Consider the following 19,991-nt stretch of genomic DNA (forward strand, 5'->3'; position numbering starts at 1 on the left):
CCCTTGTAGAAAAATGGGAATTTAAAAACTACTCTCTCTTGCATCCATGTGATAGTCTTACATATTTATGGTGGAATCCCTCTTTTCAAAGCAAAAAACCTAGTGAGATTTTCACTTCTAAATCATTGCTACTTTAACTCATAAGAGAGGACTAAATGCTATTAGAGGAATAGTATCATTAAAGGTTGTAGAACTTTAGCCACATGTGTTGCATCATGGAAAATCACCCTTCTTATCCCTATACCCTTGCTAACTAATATCACTAATAGTTTCTTCTCATGAATTAATTAGTGCATGTGTCACACTAGAGTGCTTAACCTTAGGCTAATCTCCTCTAAAAGTTTTGGTCTCCTAGTCAATAAATCATTGAATCCTCAAGGGGATAACTTAGTATTTTGAAATTAAGTGCCAAGTTAACCACCCATAGTTGATTTATTGCCAAATTCTAGAGTCAAAGACTTGTTGAAGAGTCTCGAATACCAAAACTACCTCATTATTGGGCATCATAACTTGAGTTCCACCAATCTTAGACCATTGTTATTTTAGGAGAGCCACCAACTCTCTAAATAAGCTTCCTCACAATATTTTCCAATTTTTGCCATTCCAATGTGCAAAACCTAAGTCTCCTTTTCAAAATCTAAGCACAATAACTAATAAAAACTTAGACAAGTATGTGCATTGAGGCCTTAGTTTAGTTTGGCTAGTTAGGTATATCATTATGGAGGCTTGGTACTTTTTTTCTTTTTGGCATCATAAGGAGATCTAGAGCTTAGTCTAATATGGTGGATCACTAACTTTTTGTGAGGTGACTAATGTTTGAATACCTTTACATGAAAATAATTGTCCATAAACTAATGGTGTTTGCTTGCTAAGCTTGATTTTTAATAAAAACTTAGCCAACTAGGAAATACTTAATCTCATCGATGGTGATAATTGCTAAATTATGCATTATAGGATTCTTAAAAATTCTTTAAGTTCCCTTTCTGTTTGCTATAGTAGCACCTCCACTTTATTGAGAATGAATTTTCTCGATTTATAGGTCATAGATTAGGTGGTATTGTATTTCCATAGCCATTTCTAGCACTTGATTAAATATGAACATTTGGTTTTGTAGGTCAGAGATGTAGTGGTATTATATTTCCATGAAGATGCTGTTCTATTTCCATAACCATTTCTAACATCTATTTAAAAACCAATAACTGGTTTTGTAGGTCAAAGATTTGGTGGTACTGTATTTCCACAACCATTTCTGGCACCTTCAACTAAGGGACCAATAATCCTAAATGGTGTGAACTATGGCTCTGGTGGTAGTGGAATTTTGAACGACACTGGGAAAATATTTGTGAGTCACTTGTGTTAGATGAAAGTTTTTTGACTGAGAAATGAAAATTGAACTTTAGTCCTTGGGGGCATCTAATTTTCCTTCATTCAATTTTATTTTGTAGAAATATCGATGAAATCCAACTATTGACAAGAAAATAAGGGAAAGAAAAGTGTTTACAAAAGTGATACATAACCCTTTTTATATTATGTAAATGGTCTTAGCATAAACCAAGACTATATGTAGAAGCTTGACAAGTTTTACCATTTTAGGTTCTTGCATAATGACAATGATTATGCTAGTTGATCTTTTGTAGATATGCATAGGTATAATGTCATATATGAAAAGAATCCTAGTAAGTCATACCTTTGCTTATTTCTCCTTTATAAAGGCATATCTGAAGAAAGTTTATGGATTTTGTAGATCGATCTTCCAATGGATGTGCAATTTAATTATTTTGAGCAAGCAACATTGCTTGACTTGAAGGTTTTACTAGGGGAGGAAAATGTGGCACCTTTTCTTTCTAAGGCCCTCTTTGTGGTAACTTTTGGAGCTAATGATATATTGGATACTTACCTCAATCCACTACAAGTCTTAAAGAAAAAGTTCCTACCACCATGGGAGACCTTCAAGCAAGAAGTTCTAGACAAATTCAAGAGTCAACTAAAGGTTAGAAGATAATTCATTTAAGTACCAAGTATCTATAACAATATATCTAGAATTCATGAAATCTCACATTTGATATCTAGTCTTAAGTACAATCTCATTGCCATGATAACATGTGTTTTTCATGTTGTGGATAAGATTCATAATGTTGAAATCATCATATGTGTTTACTAAAGTAAGATAGGAATATCAAAGAGCATTGTCTTAGGCCAGAGACATGAATATAGTTTCTTGAGTGTGGTTTCATACATGTACACATTGCATACATTTTGGCATGGTTTTTGGAGCTTCTAGATTGAAACCTCACAAAGAACACATAATGTGAACAAGTTTTTAGGGGTAGCCCCTATTGTGTTATAAAACATTTTTGTCAAGCACATATAAACATTCCCATGATGATGAGCCCATAGATACTTTCATGATATAGGCTATGCCCATTTCAAGGAGAATTCCATTCAAGCATGGGGCAATGGGATCCCCTCATGCCTCTACTACACACACACACCCCCTCCCCCGCCCTATGAGAAGAAAAGAAAAAGTCAAAGCATGAGGAACATACACACTTTCTGTCTCCTCTTCATCTTGAATATGTTGTGCTTGCAAGCACATAGAGATTCCCATGATGATGAGCCCATAGATACTTTCATGATATGGGCTATGCCCATTTCAAGGAGAAGTCCATTCAAGCATGGATAAATGGGATCCCCTCAAGCCTCTACTACGCACACACACACCTCCCCCGCCCTATGCGAAGAAAAGAAAAAACCAAAGAATGAGGTTAATACACACTTTTTCTCCCCTCTTCATCATGAATATGTTGTGCTTGCACTGTGAATCATGAAACAAGAATTTGGTTTCTTACTAAAGCTTACAAAATCCTATAGGGATGTAGTCCTTAGTTGCAAAAACCCACACCACATCCATGATCAACAAATTTTTCATTATAGTTTTGTTTAAACCATTTAGATGCTTTATCTCACTAATTTACCCAAGCATACTCATAGCCATTCAATCATTGCCCTAGTAAAGACCTCGAAAGTGCCATATATACTTGTACACAATCATTGCCCCAGTATCTCACTAATTTACCCAAGCATACTCATAGCCATTCAATCATTGCCCCAGTAAAGACCTTGAAAGTGCCATATATACTTGTACACAATTTGGGCTTAGCCAACATTAATCCCATCCAGTTAATACATATCACAATTATGCAACCTTTCTTCTTGGGCATGGCTAATGGAATATAGAATATGGTAAATGCAAATTGCACATTTTATGTATGATTAATGTGCATATGGTTGGTAGAATATCTTTCTTGAGTGGTTGATTATGAAAAAGCCAAAGCATGAGGTTCATACACACTTTTTCTCCCCTCTCCATCATGAATAGCTTGGGCTTGCACTATGAGTCATGAAAGCATTTACTTTCTTATTGAAGCTTGTAGAAGCCTATAAGGACACATCCCCTAATAGCAAAAATCATACCACATCCATGATCAATACATTTTTTAATTATAGGGTCTCATTTATTCCCTTAATATGCTTTATCTTTTTACCCAAGCACACTCATACCCATCTAATCATCACCCCATTAAAGGCCGCCAAAGTGCCATATATCCTTGTACACATTTTGGCCTTAGTGAACATTGATCACATCTAGTTTTCTATATATCACAATTATGTAAGCTTTTGCCTTTGGCAATTGTGATGAAATTTAGAATATTTGAAACATGAATTCACATGTTATGCATGATAAACATGTATGGTCAATAGGATGTCTTTTTTGAGTGGTTGATTAATGGAAATAAATTAATGGACCAAGCTATGCAAATGGTAACATGGCTTGGGTGAGTTCTTGGTCAATGGGAATACACAAAATAAGTGGCTCGATTTGATAGACTAGGTTTCAAGGGAGTTTCTTGTTTTACAGCATGGTCAATACTATTAATGTGACATGGATGGTAGACATCCTTGTGTCACGTGGTTCCTTTTTTTTTCCATTTTTGCTATGTATTGGGCACTCAATATTTTTATGACACTCACATTTTGAGATTGGGACATGCTAAAATAGTTAGCATATAATTAAGAGCATACTTTTCTTACTCCTACATGAATAAGTGTGATTTATTTTCAAGTTTGAATAAACCACTTCCCATCTTATCCTAAGGGTTTTGGTGAGGCTCCATTTTATACAAACTTCATTGGAGCCTTTTATGTCCCCATTAATCTCAAACCACTCTGCTACCTGTAGATCCCTTTGTTGGCCAAAACATAACTCTCATTCCTAGTGTCTTCACTATTGGAGGGTCACATTGACATTCCCAAAATCCATTCTCTGCCTTGCCTATTTTGTTCTCTTTGTTGCACCATTTGGACTCCTTCAAGATTCTTTTCCATATTGTAGTAGCTCCTTGATAAGGCATTGAACTTTGATTTCACCAATGGCCTATGTGGTAATCAAATCAATAGCTTAAAGCTTCGGCCAAGTTGTACTCATTTTGTTGATGTTATTTCTTTGAAGAAGATCGATAAGCATTTGAAACCATGGTGTTTCCTACTCCTAGCGCCTCCTTAGTACTTTTTCTCTCAACAAATCTCCTTCACCTTCAATTGACAAAAGGCCAAGGCTTCTTTCTTCCTTCGTCGTCCATAGATATATGGGCAAAATATCTATAGATATCCTTTCTTTCCCATAGGGATACTCCGACCATGGAGTCCCACTCCTTGTATCCTTGATTCTAGCTAGTTAGGTTTAAGTAAAAATAGGTTTTCGAACTCATGAAATGCTTTAGCATGTTAGCTTAAAATGTAAAGGCCAAATAGTAGTGAACGAGAATCTAAACTCTTTGTAAAGCCTTTCAATGACCCATTCTATCCTTTCTAACTCTTTAATATCAATCCCAATAGGGTAGCCTAAATATATAAGGATTTCACCTCTATTTGTTACTCCTCTCCAATGTAGGTTGGAGTCAAATAATATTTTAAGACACTCAAGAATGAAGAATTTGTGAGGTTGATTGAAGAACCTACTACTTGACTATATAACTCTTGAAGTTGCATGACTTTTTAATATCGTCCCCCCAGTTGCGTTTAGCATTGTCAAAAAATCATTCGCAAGACCTTGTTGAACCAACTTCTTCCCCTTTGCTGAATCCCCTCTAATTCTCTCATCTCAATAAAGCATTCCACCATGTGAAAGAGGGGCATGTGGCCAAAGTAAATAATAGAGGATTGATAGGGAGCCCTATCTCACTCGTCGTTTGATTGTAATGGGATCAAGGATAGCAACATTCAAGACTATGTGTGCTTCAACTTGCTCTATTAAGCAGAAGGGTAGATTGGTTATGGTTTCTCTAGATCCCATCCTAAGCATAATTTGCCATAAAAATTCTAACTTGACCTTGTCAAAATCCTTCTCAAATTTTAGGTGTAGAAAGATGTGGAAATTGCATGGCACAACAGACATAATTTTAGCACAAGGAGTAGAGAACATGCATCAAATATGAGAAGAACAGAGTTTGCTTTAATTTCAAACAGATTGATACAAAGATGGCTCTTTCCACTCGTACACTTCCATTGTTAGTTTTGATGGCAATCCAAATAGATGATAGGCAAAGAGCTTAGGGTAGTTGAAAGAACACTTTGACTGGGTGAAAGATAGATTGATGATGGCTTTAGAGGGGTCTTCCTTTTATAGTCTAAGAAGGTAGTCTAGTCGGCATATTTGACCATCTTATGAACCTTTCCTAATTGGTGTAACGTGTCCACTAGTATCATCCAGGATACGTCTTAGCAATCCATCGGAAAGGATGTCTAGAAAACTCCGCCTAGCACTCCCATGGAATGTTACGGGTTTTGCGATCTAGGTCTTCCCGCGTCTGCCACGTAGTGGAAGTATCCTGGCCGTTTCCACTTAGGATCCGGAATTAGGGTTTTCCTGATTGGCCATTAGCTAACAGCAACTAGCGTCAGACCTGAGCAAACTACTTTACGCAGAAACGCCAGGTCCGAAGTGGATTCACACTGCACTTGGTTCAAGGAGAATGGGAAACGAGAGGGATGCAAGGCTCAACCTCTCTGCCATAAGGCATAGTCCCATTCCGTTCCCCTAAAACAGCGTAAATCGGGTAAGACGTAACTCTAGGTCATCGCTCTCGTTATTCATTTTGATGATGATGATCATCCCGCTGTTCTTCGAGATTTTTGAGAAAAGTTCCCGGCTAATCGGGACCACCCAACCGTAGGACGGGCCCATGGCCCATCCTCCGCACTTTTCTCGGTTTATTTTAGTTATGTACTTATCTAACACATTATTTTGACATATAACAATTAGCTTCTTTAATTAATCATGTTAAGCACTGGTTCCTTCATGTAATCTTATCACGTGACATAGAAAAACAATATCAAGCAAGTTCTTTTTTTAACATTTCATCATTTTATCTTTGAAATACAAGGAGTTCCACCCGTAGGCTTGTCCATAATCCGCCCGAAGGCTATCCAGTAATCCCTAGGGATCACTATTCCAAGCTTCCGCCCGTAAACTAGTATGCGGGCCTCGAGATCCAATCCCGAGTCACATTAGCCTCTTGTGCAGGACCCGGAAGGCGAGGGATTTACGGCCAGAGCCCCCCTGGCACCCAAGTGTCCTCCTACTCCAAGTAGGGCTCAACGGAGAGACCTCTCGCGGCGGGTTCGGTCCACGTTCCCGGCACGGTGAACAACCCCCTTGGTTAGGGTTAGGCAGGTAGTCCGGGGTAACTGAAACTGCCTCTTCCTTCAAGCCTTTAACCTGAAGTATAGGTACTCATTTAATTTGTAATTCATAATTCAAAGAGAGCCCTAAAATCTCTAGCAAGCACAAACATTTTCATTAATCAACCGTGTTGGTTGGCAAACTGCTAAGGAAGTGTTCTTTCCTTTTGAGTGTATCAGCACTCGTTCCCAAGGTGTCTTGTAAATTGGCAAGATCCTTTATATTCCGGTGTAGGGCGTATCTTATTAACCCAACTTGGTCAACCCTAAAGTTCCTTAGATATGCTAGTTTGTGGTTTACAACTTTCCTTATTTAGAAGGATATCCAAAAATACGTCATTTTGCAAGATAACTTGCGTAGGGATCTGCCATCCTTGTTGAGGGTTTTTACCCTTTCTCCTTGTGAATCAATCACAAGACTAAATGATTTCGTACTTGCTGTGCAAGTCCTGCGATGGAATAATCTGTTTTAGATCCTTTAAGCTGACGTATGTCGGGCCTAGGGTTTCTTTTTAAGGATCTCGAGGACAGTCCTAGTTCTTTATCTTTACGAATTTTTTTGACCCTACAACAAGGAAAGTAGTCAAGTGCTTAGGGTATGAATATTTCTATGTTTAGATTGGATTGGATATTATTTGGAAGGTAATATTAATCGTCTTGTCACAGTTTTGCTTACTTTGTGACAACTTACTTTTCAGTCAATGCAGTTCAATTTAAACTTCCTTTTTCCTTGCAGATGAACTCATGCCAAATAACAAACATTTCCTTTGCTAGGATGTGCAACTAACAATGATAACTTCCTAGTAATTTGAGCAACGAAAAAAACATTTCATGAATTTAATCATTTTCAATGATTTGTTGTGAAAGGAATAAGACTAATGGTGCAAGATATAATTTTTATATCTTTAGGATTTAAATAAAATATACTACTATAGTAAATGGATAATCTTGCTCGTAATTTATAATGCTTGATGCAATTCGAAGGAAACTAGGTTCTATACATTATCATTCATTCAAATAAGCTAAACTCCTTCATTACAAATAACTCGGACAAATATATCCTATCCCTAACAATTTCTCTTTGCATGATCGACTTAAAACCGAATTAAAGTCAAGAAGAAAAACCTGGTTTTGGGGTGAGATATCCACATGGATACCGGGAGATGACCCTCCCACAGCTACGCCTTGGACTTTCTTAGCACAATTGTAGTATTTCGGATGTGGAAGCAGCCTTACAAATCCTTTTTGAAATTCCACCGTAGCTCCTTTTTCAATAACTTGCACCGTCCGTCAGAAGCAGTTTTAAAAGGTTTCCTCCTTAGAGTAGTGAATTCGAAAGGGGTGTTTCAGAATCTTTCACAACTAAGACCCGTTAAGACATGGGGAAGGCTTAATGGCCTTTGTAAAGACTCGCATGAAAAAGGTGTGGAATCCCTTACGAGGGCTTTTGAGTGGGAAAGGGAAGTGTCAAACGACCCTCAACATTCTCCTTTCCTTTACGTGTGGAAAAAAAAACAGGGTATGGGGAAGCTAGATGGGTTATTTTTGCATGGCCTAAGGGGGCCCTTAAAGGGATTTAAGATCCGGGAAGGAAGAGACTTTAAGGTAACATCTTTTGGTGGAAAAAGGGCTTATAGAGCTCCAAGGGGAAATTTGAGGGGGGGAAGGAAAAAGGGCTAAAGGGAGATTTAAAACACGGGGGAGGAGAGGCCCTTTGGGGTAACCTTTTATGGGGGGAAAGCCCTAAGGGAGCCTTAGAGAAGAATTTTTAAGGGGGGGTTTCAAGAGGCCACAGGAAGGGGGCCTAAGAAGGGTTTTAAGACACCGGGGGGGTGGGGGAGAATAAGAACTTTAAGTTCAGTCTTGCTTTTGGGGGGAAAGGGGGCTCCTTAGAAGCTTCTAGAAGCTTCAGTGCTTCAACACGTGGGGGAAGGGAGGGGGTAAATTATGTCCCCAAATGACACGTCGGCCAGGTAGCGTGGCATGTGGCTGCAGGCGGCGACGTGGAGATGACTGGCAGGAGGACGGCGGCCTGAATGGTGGCTACTGAACTGGCACGGCAGCTCACGACTCCCCAGGGCGGTGTCAGCGCGTCAATGTCCTCTCTCTCCCTCACAACACTCACAAGGTCTCAACTCCTTCGTCCTTCTCTTTCCCCAGGCTCCTTCCTCGCATATGCCCTTCCTCCCGATGGCAACGTCTCCTCCACAGTGTGTGGACGGTCCTCCCTCAGCTTCGTCCCCCTCGATTTAAATAGGGTAGGGGAGTAGGATCCTCCCTCCCCTACGTGGCATCACGCATGCCTCTCCCTCACTCCAAGCTCCAACAAGGAGCTTAATCACTCATTCTATTCCCCTCCCCCTCCAGCTCGTCAGTCGGCTGGGGGGAATAATAATAATAATAATAAAATTCATTTATCCAATTTCGTTTTTATTGAGGCAGTACATGCGGCCCTTCGGGATATTATAATTGGCCAATGAATATTCCCTTTATCATCAGGTCGAGGGTATTACCCTTGGACCCTCATTAGGAGGTTGTTGGCCCCTTTGAGACCCCCCATCTAGGGGCTGCTTCTGTGGCCCCCAGACCCAAATATACGGAACCCTAATAACTACCACACCTTGCAACTCGATGCATTGTGCCTTGAGTTGTGACTAGCATAATTATTGTGTCTAACCTGAAGGCTAGATCCACAAAGGTCACCTTTTTGCCATTCAATGATATAGAACTCATTTGACATACAAGTCATCAAGACCCACTCAATGTTCATGCTCACACATGGCTTCACCTCATAATGGGGGCCTTACAACTTAGAGCAACATGGATCATTAGTGGCACCTTATGAGGGTGGGGCATTCAACATATCTAACACCCACAAGTGAACTACATTCTTGGCCCAATGGTGCGTCTCTGAAGATGAATTCAAAGGAGATCCTTCATAAGATCTTTGATGAAGATATCAGCTCCATTCTCCTCCGTTGGATAGTACACCCTCAGCTCTATTATCCCATCCTCAATCAAGTCATGTGCATAATGATATAGGATCTCAATATTCTTAATACTACATGCATGAAAAATTAGATTTTGGCAATGGCGATGCAAATCTGATTGTCACATCTTAGCATTGTTGGATCTTCATCCTATACTCCCATATGCCATAGGATCCTCCTTAACCATATTTATTCACATGTAGCAAAGAAAAATACATTGTACTTTGCTTTTGGCAGAAGACAAATGCCATAGTTGGTTGCTTCTTAGCAATTGAAGAGAAAATTCCTAAACCTAGAGAGAAAGAATATCTATTATGTGGACTTCTTGACACCTTGCCCAGTTTCATTCTCAACAACTTTTAGCCATTGAACTTTAAACTTACCAAAAAATTGAACCTTATTATGAAGGAAGTACGCCCACATCTTCCTACTGTAGTCATGGACAATCAACATGAAATAAGATTATCCTCCCAATGCTTTTGTAGGCATTTTATCACATAGTCAACATGCACCAACTCTAGAGGGGCCTTCGCTCTATTCTTGCTTTCTTGTGGAAATGCCTTTCTCTATTGCTTGCTCATCGTACAAGCTTCACATGGTTTCTTCGCTTCAATTACTACAAGTAGGTGAGAAACCATACCTTGCTTATGCATCTCCTTTAACACTGCAAAAATAATGTGAGCAAATATTTCATTCCAAAGCTTGCTGATATAGCACTACCACCACCTAATGCACCAGTATTGCTACTTGATGCAGTAGACAAAATTTCTCCTCTTCACTATTGAAGCCCTTTCCTTTCGCATACTCTTCACTCCTTAAAGTCCCCCTTGGCTCTGATACCATGTAGAAATCACATGGCATAATAGACAAAATATGAGCAAGCAGTAGAGAACACACAACAAATATGAGAAGAGCAGAGATTTAATTTCAAAGGATCTATTACAAAGATGTCTTTATCCACTCGTGTGGTTCCACTATGAGGCTTAGATGAAGATCGAGATAAATGATAGGTGAAGAGCTTATGGTACTTAGAAGAACTCTAACTTGATGAAATATAGATTGACAATAGCTTTAGAGAGGTCTTCCTTTTATGGCCTCAAAAGGTAGTCTAGTCGACATATATGACCATATTATGAGCCTTCCTTAGTCGGCCAATGAATATTCCAAGGAATATTCCTTTTACTGTTGAGATGGGGGCACTACCCTTTGACCCCTATTAGGGGAGCAAATGGCCCCCCTTGAGAACCCCCAGCCACAAGGGCCATTTTCACAGCCCCCGGACCCCAAAACAGGGGCCCCTGATAACTCCCACAACACGATGCAGGGTGACCACTGGTGCCCCTGAGACCCCCCAGCTAGGGGCCCCTGATAACTCCCACACCTGCAACTTGATGCATTGTGCCTCGAGTTGCTACCAACATAACTACTCTACCTAACCCAAAGGCTAGACCCACAAAGGCCACCTTTTTGCCATCTAGTCACATCGACCTTATTTGGCATACAAGTCAGGTCCCCACCTAATGTCTATGCTCACACATGGGTTCTCCTCATAGTGGGGGCCTTACAACGTAGAGCACCATGGATCATTGGTGGCACCTTATGAGGGTGGGGAATTTATCATATCTAACAAAAGATAATTTCTTGGCTAGAAGATTTTTCCCAATCCACTTCAATGGTGGTATTGAGCACGTTGTCCACAAGGCTTCTTCCCTTTGCATATTGGCATTTATTGACATACTTCTAAATGATGGGAGCTATTGTTTTGGCTAGTGATTTTGCAAAAAATGTATAGATGCTGCTCATTAGAGAGATTGGTCTATAGTGACCAATTTTGGTTCTCTACTCTTACTTGGTAACAAGGGATGTGCTGCTCTTTTTTCCACGTATAGCCTCAGCTTGCTTTACTAAGAGAAAGGGTCGATTGGTCATCATGCCTTGCGAGCCCCATCCTGAGCATAACTTGTCATAAAAAATTTTACTTAACCAAAGTAAAGAAGGCCTCTCAATGTCTAGTTGTAGAAAGTTAATTTTTTGTTTAGAAGATTTATGGCATCCACTATGATGATGAGATTGAGCACATTTTCCAAAATACACCACCCTTTTATGAAATCACATTGGCATTTATTGACATACTTTTGAATTATGCTAACATGTTGGCTTGTGCTTTTGCAAACTTTTTTTGGACCATGCACATTAGAAAGATTAGCCTGTGGTTCCCATTTTGGGTTCTCTTTTCCTATTTGGGAACAAGGGATATGATGCTTTTTTTTCATGTTGCAAGTAAGCTTCCTTATGGCTACACCATTGTGATTGATCAACTACAAGATTGGAAGCTACTCCTAGAAGTGGTTTAGCATTTTTATTGTTATTCCATTGTGTCTAGGTGATTTCCTCATTTCTATTAAAATGTCAAATCTAGAGCATGGCAGGAGCGATCGACGTTGGAAGATGAAGGCTAGATTCATGCTTACATGGATAATGAGTAGACAGCTGTTACACAACTGAATTAGGATCCAAGATGAAAGCTTGAACTCATAAAGACAATCTTGTGTATTGAATTGACAATGACACTAACTGAAAGAGGAAAGCATCATGATATTGCATTCATCATTATGAAAGTGATAGTCAAGTACAATGCTTTATAGAAGTTGGGCAGTTCCACTCTCCTCACTGCGCATATGCGTCTGAGGACATCTCTTCTTAGAGAATACATCATTCTCAACAACTTTTAGCCATTCTTTTAACTTACCAAAAACTTGAGCCTTGTTATGAAGGAAGTACACCCACATCTTCCTATTGTAGTCATGGACAGTCAACATGAAATAAGATTATCCTCCCAATGCTTTTGTAGGCATTTTATCACATAGTCAGCATGCACCAACTCTAGAGGGGCCTTCGCTCTGTTCCTGCTTTCTTGTGGAAATGACTTTCTCTATTGCTTGGTCATCATACAAGCTTCACATCATTTCTTCGCTTCAATTACAAGTAGGTGAGCAACCATACCTTGCTTATGGATCTCCTTTAACACTGCAAAAATAATGTGAGCAAATATTTCATTCCAGGGGCATTTAGCATATCTAAAAAAAGATAATTTCTTGGCTAGAAGATTTTTCCCAATCCACTTCAATGGTGGTATTGAGCACGTTGTCCACAAGGCTTCTTCCCTTTGCATATTGGCATTTATTGACATACTTCTAAATGATGGGAGCTAACCTTTTGGCTAGTGATTTTGCAAAAAATGTATAGATGCTGCTCATTAGAGAGATTGGTCTATAGTGACCAATTTTGGTTCTCTACTCTTACTTGGTAACAAGGGATGTGCTGCTCTTTTTTCCACGTATAGCCTCAGCTTGCTTTACTAAGAGAAAGGGTCGATTGGTCATCGTGCCTTGCAAGCCCCATCCTGAGCATAACTTGTCGTAAAATTTTTCACTTAACCAAGTCAAAAAGACCTCTCAATGTCTAGCTGTAGAAAGTTAATTTTTTGTTTAGAAGATTTGTGGAATCCACTATGATGATGAGATTGAGCACATTGTCCAAAATACGCCTCCCTTTTATGAAATCCATTGGCATTTATTGACATACTTCTGAATTATGCTAACATGTTGGCTTGTGCTTTTGCAAACATTTTTTAGACCATTCTCATTAGAGAGATTAGCCTCTAGTTCCCATTTTGGGTCCTCTTATACGATATTAGTGAGTTTGGGAATCTCCCAATTCTCATTTTTGAATACTAAAAAGGCGGCACCCGGATAATATGCACATAAGTTTCTCAAAACCATATGATGTGACCTATCATTGGAAAGCGCTTGAAAAATGGAACGTATTGAGCTATAGAGCACTCGATTTGGAGTCATAGTGTTCAAGTTATGAAAAATACAAAGATTTGACCACGTATCCCAAACTTATGGGAAATTTCCATATTCCCCAATATGGTGTATATGATGCTTTTTTTTCATGTTGCAAGTAAACCTCCTTATGCCTAGCACCATTGTGATTGATCAACTACAAGATTGGGAGCTACTCCTAGAAGTGCTTTAACATTTTTATTGTTATTCCATTGTGGCTAGGTGATTTCCTCATTTCTATTAAAATGTAAAATCTAGAGTATGGCAGGAGCTATGGAGGTTGGAAGATGAAGATTAGATTCATGCTTACATGGATAATGAGTAGACAGCTGTTACACAAGTGAATTAGGTTCCAAGATGAAAGCTTGAACTCATAAAGACAATCTTGTGTATTGAACTAACAATGACACTAACTAAAAGAGGAAAGCATCATGATATTGCATTCATCATTATGGATGTGATAGTCAAGTACAATGCTTTATGGAAGTTGGGTAGTTCCACTCTCCTCACTATGCATATGGGTTTCAGGACATCTCTTCTTGGAGCATACATCATTTTTCTATTTCTCAACACCCCTCTCAAATGATGCATCCCTACACTCACTAACTTTGCCCCCCCCCCCCCCCCCCCCATGCTGACATGGCCTGGGAGACTAGTTCATAGTAGCCTAGTCAAGTTAAAGCTTGAAACTTTACATCTTTGGCAAGGGTTTTTACAAAGAAAATCCACTTTCTTGTGGAAACATTCACTAGTTATATGGCTAGTAATGGCATATAATCCGATCCTTATTGTTGTTGGTACTGAGTCCTCGACCATGGCCTTTTGCTCCATAAGTGCCCTTGATGTACAAGAGATTGTTTTTGGTAATGTGTTCCTTTGTATCCTTGCTTTAACTTTGCTTTCTCCATCAAGTAGTGAGTGCTCAATATCTTTAAGTGAGAGAATTGGAACATTACTTAGGGTGGACACAAGATTCTCATATGGATCCTTATTTACACTTGCAAGCAGTACGACTATTGCTTCATCTTCATCAATATTCTTCTTAAGAGTTGCAAGCTAGGCTTTTAGGCTCTTGAAATTGCTAATGTGTATGTTCATGGAAGCAGTATCTTTTATATCCAGTTTATAAAGATGCATGAGTCATTTTACTTTTGAATTCTTTGCTTGGGTTTGCTTGGGTACCAAAGATCCTGTCAAGTTTCTCCCAAGTAGTTCTAGCATCTCTGATGTGAGAGATATGATGTAGCACATCATCACTTAGTCCCCAGGAAATGATGCCTAGTGCCTTGTTATTCATCTTCTTCCATTCTTTGATTTTTGGTGGAGCTACTACAAGGATCCTACTTTCTGAATGTTCTTTCCCACCATGTGCATCACCTTTATCATCTTCAAAGAGATCCTAGAGGTCATTCCTCATGGGGTGGTACATGGTCTTTTTCTTCCAGGCATGGAAGCCTTCTCCATTGAACTTTGCTATTTTTTCCAACTCTGCCATTTTTTATCAGCAGCACATTAGCCAGCAAAAGAGTTGTACGTCAATGTGTCAAGAGACACAAGACGATTAGTGTTTAACAACACTGCATGAGTATTAAAAAGATACTATCTTGGAGCTCAATGTCAGATGTAAATGCTTGATTTTCTTCTTGCTTGAGGATTTAGTGTGATGCTTTGCTAGAAATTAAGAGATCAGTAAGACCAAAGTGATAAAGCCTTCAATGGATTGAGAAGAGTTGGAAAATGAAAGGTTTTATGACCTTGAAGGTTAATGGCTATGGTAGCCCATAGAGATGACAGATAGGGTTTCTCAGATTGTGATCAACAGAGAGAGTATTTTTGGGAACCCTCTTGGGTGAAGTTGGCCCACTTGGGGGGCCACCAAAGCCCTATGGTGGTAGTAGAGATTGTGTCGCCTACAAATCAGAATGATCCTTGAATTTTTGCTCAGCAAAATTTGTGCTAGATCTGAACAAAATGTCAATGTCGGCCGATGTCCTCAATTATGTCATGCTTTGAGGTGTTGAGAGGGTGCATCTTGAGCAGAGGGAAAGATCTCCAAAAGAAATCGTGTGGAGATATTGACTGTGGAGAGAGATCTAGGTCCTGTAAGTAGATAGGGTACTGTTGTCCATGACATCTGTGAAAGCTCTAATGAAGGTGAAGGTGAAGCTGGAGTAAGAAATGAAGACTTGAGCTGATACCAAGCTAGGAAGAAGTGAAAGGGAGCTAGAGAAGTAGAGTGGCGAGCTGACCATGCTTAGTTTAGCTCTGATACCATGTTAAAATGTCAGATCTAGAGCATGGCAGGAGCTATGGAGGTTGGAAGATGAAGACTAAATTTATGTTGACATGGACAATGAATAGAAAACTGTTACACAAGTGAATTAGGTTCCAAGATGAAATATTGGACTCATAAAGACAATCTTGTGTATTGAACTGGCAATGACACTAACAAAAAGAGGAAAGCATCATGATATTATATTCATCATTATGAAAGTGATAGTCAAGTACAATGCTTTATAGAAGTTGGGTTGTTCCACTCTCCTCACTACGCATATGGGTTTCGGGACATCTCTTCCTAGAGCATACATCATTTGTCTATTTCCCAAAAATTTCCTAGTCCTTTCATGGATATATCTACCTCCTCCTTGTAAATTTTCTAATCAAAGCTAGATTCTCTTCTTCATTAATGATTTTGCAAACTTTTTCCAAGATCATGCTTACCACCTACATATTATAGGGCTCTTCCACCCATAGAGCTTTGCAAAGTGCACTATGTAGGTGTCACAACAATATCCTTTTAATTTGTCAACTAGTTCCCATCACCTTGTTGGATTAGAATTAGGCTTTCTCATGCTCTCTTTCACTGTCAACTCCTCAAAAATTCACTTGTGCACCATTGCATGTGAGCCATAAGTTTCATATTAAATGTTAAGGATAGACTTTTTGTTTCTCATATTATCAATGCCACCCTTCAAATTAGCTGGGCTTGGTTAAGATTGTTTGTTTTCTAGTTGTTTAACATCCTTTCTCATGCCCACACTGTAATTATTTTCAATGCTTTCTCATCCCATTTTAGATAATTTTTTTCCTTCCACATAAACAAACCCTTGCTTTTCTCTTACGCGGGTTGTAATTACTTTCAATGTTTTGACATCCCATTTTAGCTCCCTTTTTGCCTTCTACATAACCAAACCCCTTTCAAATTACTACATTGTTAGATAGTGCCTCCAAAATTACCTTAGGGCTATGATTGAGTCACCATTATGTTTTCTATTAATTTGATGAAAGCTTGTTGTTTAACCTATCCTTGTTTTCTAGCTATTTAATTACCTTTCTCCTGCTTGGCCTACAATGATCTTCAATGCCATATCATCCCATTTGAACTCCTCTTTCTCATTGTGACATAACCAAGTCCCTTTCAAATGAGTAAATTATTGGATTATGCCTCAAATTACCTGAGGGGTTTGATGGAGACACATTATGTCTTCTTCTAATTTGTTGATAGCTCCTTACATCATATACTCAAAGAACATCTGTTTAAATTGCCTAGAATTTTGAATGGTTGAAAATATTAGAAATACTACTCTTTTTGCATGAAGCTAAGGATATTGAGGGTTGCGAGGGAAATTTAGATTTTCTAACATGGTGGTTTAGTTTTTGTTTGAATTATACTCAAGAGTATGTTGTACTTGTATGACGCAACTAAGCTTACAAGGAAGGGATGAACTTACATATGGGGGAAGGTTAGAGGTGAACTTTTTAAGAGTTGAATAATTCCATCACTATATCACAAAATCATTGGCAAAGAGCTTTTTAACAAGATGTTAGACTTCACATCATGGTAACTAGTTTGTATATTAGGCGTTGTAGTCCTAGATTATTTTAGACACTAGAAGGGAAGTAGATGGGAATGTTCATCCATTTTTTATTGTAAGGAAGCTAATTGAAAACTACAAGTGAAGAAATGTTTACAATCTATTTATTCACACTTCCTACCTCATGAATTAGAATATATCTTGGAGCATTGAGAGGACATGACTAGGTATTCTTAGTATAAATAATGATTTATGAACTTGATAAACTAGTTTTAGGATCAATATGCTTGGGATCTAGTGATATCATCATTTTATTTTTGAATAATGACAAGAACCCTTGCTACACAAGAGGATGACATATGTATGCATGATAATCATAATGAGAAACATGGTCGCTATGTGGTGTTTTTAAGTGGATGCACACTGGCTAAGTGGTTCAATCCATGCAAATGTTGCATGAAGGATGTTAGGGAGTTTGAATTGATTGAGAGGTTAATACCATAGATGCATATTCAAACACCTTCTAATGTTATAGTAGGTTCCAAGTATTGCTTGGATGTTGCTTGTTATTGGCATTTTTAATCTAAATATTAGCTTATTTTTAAGTTTTCACTCTTTTTATCTAGTTTTATAAATTTTCCCCTGAATAGTAGGTTTTCTATATTTGATTGTTTTACTTTTTTTTTTTGTTTCATAGACTTCTCTAATGGTCAAATCAAGTTATGGCTAACAAACTCATATTGTGGCATAATCTATCCAAAACTTCTATATTTGACCATTCTACTATGGAAATTTTGGTATTATAAACTCCTCTAACCATTAGACCAAGCTATGCCTTATTGGTTTGTATTGCAATATACTTGACATAGAAAAAAGACTTTTTACCTTACTTAGTAGCATGCAACACTTTCAAACATTTGGTATGATAGTAATAATGGTGCATGTTCATATTTTGAGGATTATGTTTCTTAATGAAATGATAGATTTTTTGCATCTTTATACAGTGCTTGTATAATGCTGGAGCACGCAAATTCATAGTGACAAACATGCCTAAGTTGGGATGCACGCCTTACATGAGGTCAATTCATGTGTTCAGAAATGGAGGTTGTGCGAGTCTTGCGAATTCATTAGCTCAATCCTACAACATTCAATTCAAGAAAGTCTTGGATGAGCTCAACCATGAACTTGTTGATGCTAAGTTCCTTCATGCAGATGTGTATGGAGTTATGACCTATATTGTTGATAACTATCATACTTATGGTAAGAAAAAAATATCAAAAACTTGCACCTATTTTACTAAATATGGTTTTCATAATGATTGGACCAATATAAGAGGAATAGAATGCATAATCTAGTTCTTTGGAAGGAGGAAATTTTCAATTGAAATGTTGCTAAAGTGTATTGAACCCCTAATTGCTTATAATTTGACCTTGCACATGTAGTGCAAAGTATCTTCATATATCCTTACTTTCAAGAAAATATTACTAAATTCTACTAAACCCCTAATTGCATATAATTTCACCACACATAAAAGTGTAAAGTTCCAAACATATCCTTCCTTTCAAGAATTTGAGTTATGAGAATCACTTACTATATTATGCTCAATGATGCAATTTGTTATAATATTTTATCTCAAAGTTTTGACTATGAGGGGGGACTTTTGAATTGTAGGCTTCGATGATGTGGAGAGTGCTTGTTGCGGGTATGGTGGCTCTAGGAAAGGGATTGTGTTCTGTACATCATTTTTTCCTATTTGTAGTGAACGTTCTAAGTATCTCTTTTGGGATTCATTCCATTTTACACAAGCTGGTTACAATGTGGTTGCAAATGAGTTCATCCATGGAAGGGATTTTATAAGCCCCATGAACATCATGCAACTTGTATCACTCTAGCATTCTCAAAGATACAAAAATTACTTTTATTCTTATTATGGACTTCTCATTCTTAGTGATACTCACATCACTTTATAGATTATAAACAATTTTGATAACCTTGTTACTTTTCCCATGGTTAGAATTGCAACAATTTTTTTTCATGCATCCCCACAACAAAATCAGAGTAGAGACATGTAGTGAGGGCAATGTGGATTTATCGATGTGTCCAAAAAACCTTTAAATATCCAGTTTATATGGACAATGTAACTTAGTCTCAAATAGCTAATTTAAACACTAATTTATATGTAAAAATAATAGCCAAATTTATTGAGATTATAAACACTCATTTACTCATGTTTCTAATTTAAAACTCTTGTGCACTATCATCGGCTTTTCTCTTGTTGAATGAAAAGCAATGAAGGGGGCATATCTTCTAACAAAGCTTACAAGGTAAAGCTCCCATTATTGTTATGATTATATTTTATTTATTGTTTTTCCAGGGCATGAAGGGCATCATCACAATGAGGTAAGTTAGGTTTCTTGTGCAACAAAACATGGACATTACCATCTCTGTGCACACGATTTGGTGTGTAGAAATAGGAGCATGGATGGAAGAATAAATGTGAAGATTAATGTAGGTATTTTTGACTATTACTGTGGGAATTTCCATGGTATGTTTGCTGGTTTATTTGATGCGTTAGGATTACGGATTTTCCTTAGTAG

At 38.2% G+C, this 19,991-nt stretch overlaps 1 protein-coding gene across 3 annotated transcripts in view; it reads left to right on the forward strand.

The window, feature by feature from the left end:
• LOC148041128 (GDSL esterase/lipase At4g16230-like) overlaps window positions 1-19,344 on the forward strand; it is a 30,038-nt gene extending 10,694 nt beyond the window's left edge. Inside the window, exons 2-5 of one of the 3 annotated variants that reach the window (XM_087676941.1) lie at window positions 1,212-1,342; window positions 1,745-1,990; window positions 18,378-18,654; window positions 19,066-19,343. In XM_087676941.1, the coding sequence (XP_087533067.1) occupies window positions 1,212-1,342; window positions 1,745-1,990; window positions 18,378-18,654; window positions 19,066-19,286 (875 nt within the window). In that variant the 3' untranslated portion in view covers window positions 19,287-19,343. Of the gene's footprint in view, window positions 1-1,211; window positions 1,343-1,744; window positions 1,991-18,377; window positions 18,655-19,065 lie in introns of all 3 variants that reach the window. The other 2 variants (XM_087676951.1, XM_087676961.1) reach the window with 2 other exon arrangements.
• The last annotated feature ends 647 nt before the right edge of the window (window positions 19,345-19,991 follow it).

Source organism: Lygodium microphyllum, chromosome 1, assembly GCF_053477565.2.
Source record: "Lygodium microphyllum isolate KBCC chromosome 1, Lygodium_microphyllum_v1.1.10, whole genome shotgun sequence".
In the NCBI taxonomy this organism is placed as follows: domain Eukaryota; kingdom Viridiplantae; phylum Streptophyta; class Polypodiopsida; order Schizaeales; family Lygodiaceae; genus Lygodium; species Lygodium microphyllum.